Source organism: Laccaria bicolor, genomic scaffold (genome assembly GCF_000143565.1).
Source record: "Laccaria bicolor S238N-H82 LACBIscaffold_532 genomic scaffold, whole genome shotgun sequence".
Taxonomy (NCBI): domain Eukaryota; kingdom Fungi; phylum Basidiomycota; class Agaricomycetes; order Agaricales; family Hydnangiaceae; genus Laccaria; species Laccaria bicolor.
This window is the reverse complement of record NW_001890350.1, coordinates 1,924-3,663: the sequence shown is the minus strand read 5'-3', so window position 1 is coordinate 3,663 and position 1,740 is coordinate 1,924. Positions and strand designations below refer to the sequence as shown.

General features: G+C 46.8%; 1 protein-coding gene across 1 annotated transcript; it reads left to right on the top strand.

Moving 5' to 3' along the window:
* The first annotated feature begins 535 nt into the window (after positions 1 to 535).
* LACBIDRAFT_312533 (uncharacterized protein) lies at positions 536 to 1,664 on the top strand. Its single transcript, XM_001891228.1, has 3 exons — positions 536 to 562; positions 635 to 702; positions 818 to 1,664. The coding sequence occupies exons 2-3, from the start codon at positions 678 to 680 to the stop codon at positions 1,342 to 1,344; spliced, it is 552 nt and encodes a 183-aa protein (XP_001891263.1). The 5' UTR covers positions 536 to 562; positions 635 to 677; the 3' UTR covers positions 1,345 to 1,664.
* Positions 1,665 to 1,740: the final 76 nt, after the last annotated feature.

Below are 1,740 nucleotides of genomic sequence, written 5' to 3'. Positions count from 1 at the left end.
CAAGGGCTGGGGCGTCAGAATTGCACAAGTGTTTCGCCTCCTTGGTCGTCTTGATCAGACTAGTCGCGGTTGAGGATGGACAGGAAGGTTGGGTCATAGGCGGTCAAAGGAAAGTGTGTGTTGGACATTCTTCTAGTGCCATTGGTGCAAATCGGTTCTCCTTATATCATTTGTAACAGGTATGCCTTATTCCGTATCCGTGTGTTCTACTCTTTTATTGTTGTACACTTGTACTATTATCATTTGCTCTGTGTAGTAGTAAAGTTGTTTTGTATCCGAACATGTTTTACTTAGACTCCTTATCAGAAATTGCACTCACTCACTCAAATCACGGAGAGAGTGCATTCCCTGAGGATCCATGATAGTATGTGTGCACTGGCAATCGAATATTTGGCATTTTGTCCACTGGAACATTGCACATTGATTGCACAACTGTCGAAAAATACGGAACCCAAATACGGAGACCACACACATGGGTGCCACCATGATGTCATAGCATTGTGCGCCCTGGGCGCTGCCCAACGTTACACAGATACTTTGGTCCTCCCCCCTTCGAACTGAGGTACGCAGAGTCTCCAGTCTTGCCTCGTCATGCACGAAGGATCATATACTTGCGCTAACTAGTACTCTGTAGTTTGCACTCCCTTCAAACTCCTGTCATCAGGTGCTCTAACAAAATGATCATTATTCCTGTCCAACCCAGTAAGACGTCAACCAGTCGATGAAAGGATCAAAAGACTAATTATATAATTGCCTGGCCGTAGCACAAGTGTCCGCCTGTTTGTCCATCTTGTGCTCCTGATCTCGTCAATCCAAGCCCAGTCTCTTTCCGATACTCCTTCCTTTCAGCTCCGGGATATTCCTTTTGAATGTTCCAATCCGACATATGGGAGTTGCACCTTCTATGCTGATTGTCTCGAGAGTCGTTACCATTGTGGTCAATCGGGCTACCCGATTGGATATGGCCAACACTACTGTGAAGCCTTCACGGCGGCAGGGTCAAAGTTTAGTTTGCAGGGACAGGAGTGGTTGGCACACACCATGCATTGCCTACAGGCCGCACTGGTGCCTGAAGCGACAGGTGAAGATGAGGCAACATGCAACGCGCTAGCCGACAAGGCTTTCGCAACCCATGCAGCTTGCTATGTCAACAATGGTTTGTGTGAACTGTTCCCAACGGATTGGGCAGAGATCGTGACCATTGTAGGGTGGACACTCTTCAAGAGCTGGGATGCGACTAAGAGCACTTTCCAGGCGGCGGGAAATTGTGCAGCCCTCGCGGCGTGGATCCTACTCTGCACCACGCTAAATAACCGGAATTTATGTCCCAGTGGGTTCGATTGACATGTGGCTGAATTGTAGCATTGCATGATTTGCTTGGAGGCTTGAAACCAGGCTAATTGCAATATGATCTTATTGCTCTCGGAATTGGAAAGCACGTCGATGGACGTCAAATCTTGGTCGAACTAGTCGCCGTTGAAGATGAACACGCTACGAGTGCCCTTCAACAAGTATGCCTTACCCCGTATTATTTAATTTCGACTGTTTTCAGTTCTTTACGCACTTCTGTTATCGATTGCCTTGCTCTGTATTTCTGTATCACATGTACTTGAACTTCCCAGACTACTATGTCAGAATTTGCGACTTTTGATTTTTTTGTCTTCTTTCTTTGACCGCACCCATTGCACCCATAGCGGGTAGAATGTATATATGACTGGTGTGCGATAAGACTACCAAGAA

Coding starts and splice junctions, on each gene's coding strand:
- LACBIDRAFT_312533 (XM_001891228.1), top strand. CDS start 678: ATGATCATTATTCCTGTCCAACCCA. Junction 703..817: donor CATTATTCCTGTCCAACCCA/GTAAGACGTCAA, acceptor CGTCAATCCAAG/CCCAGTCTCTTTCCGATACT.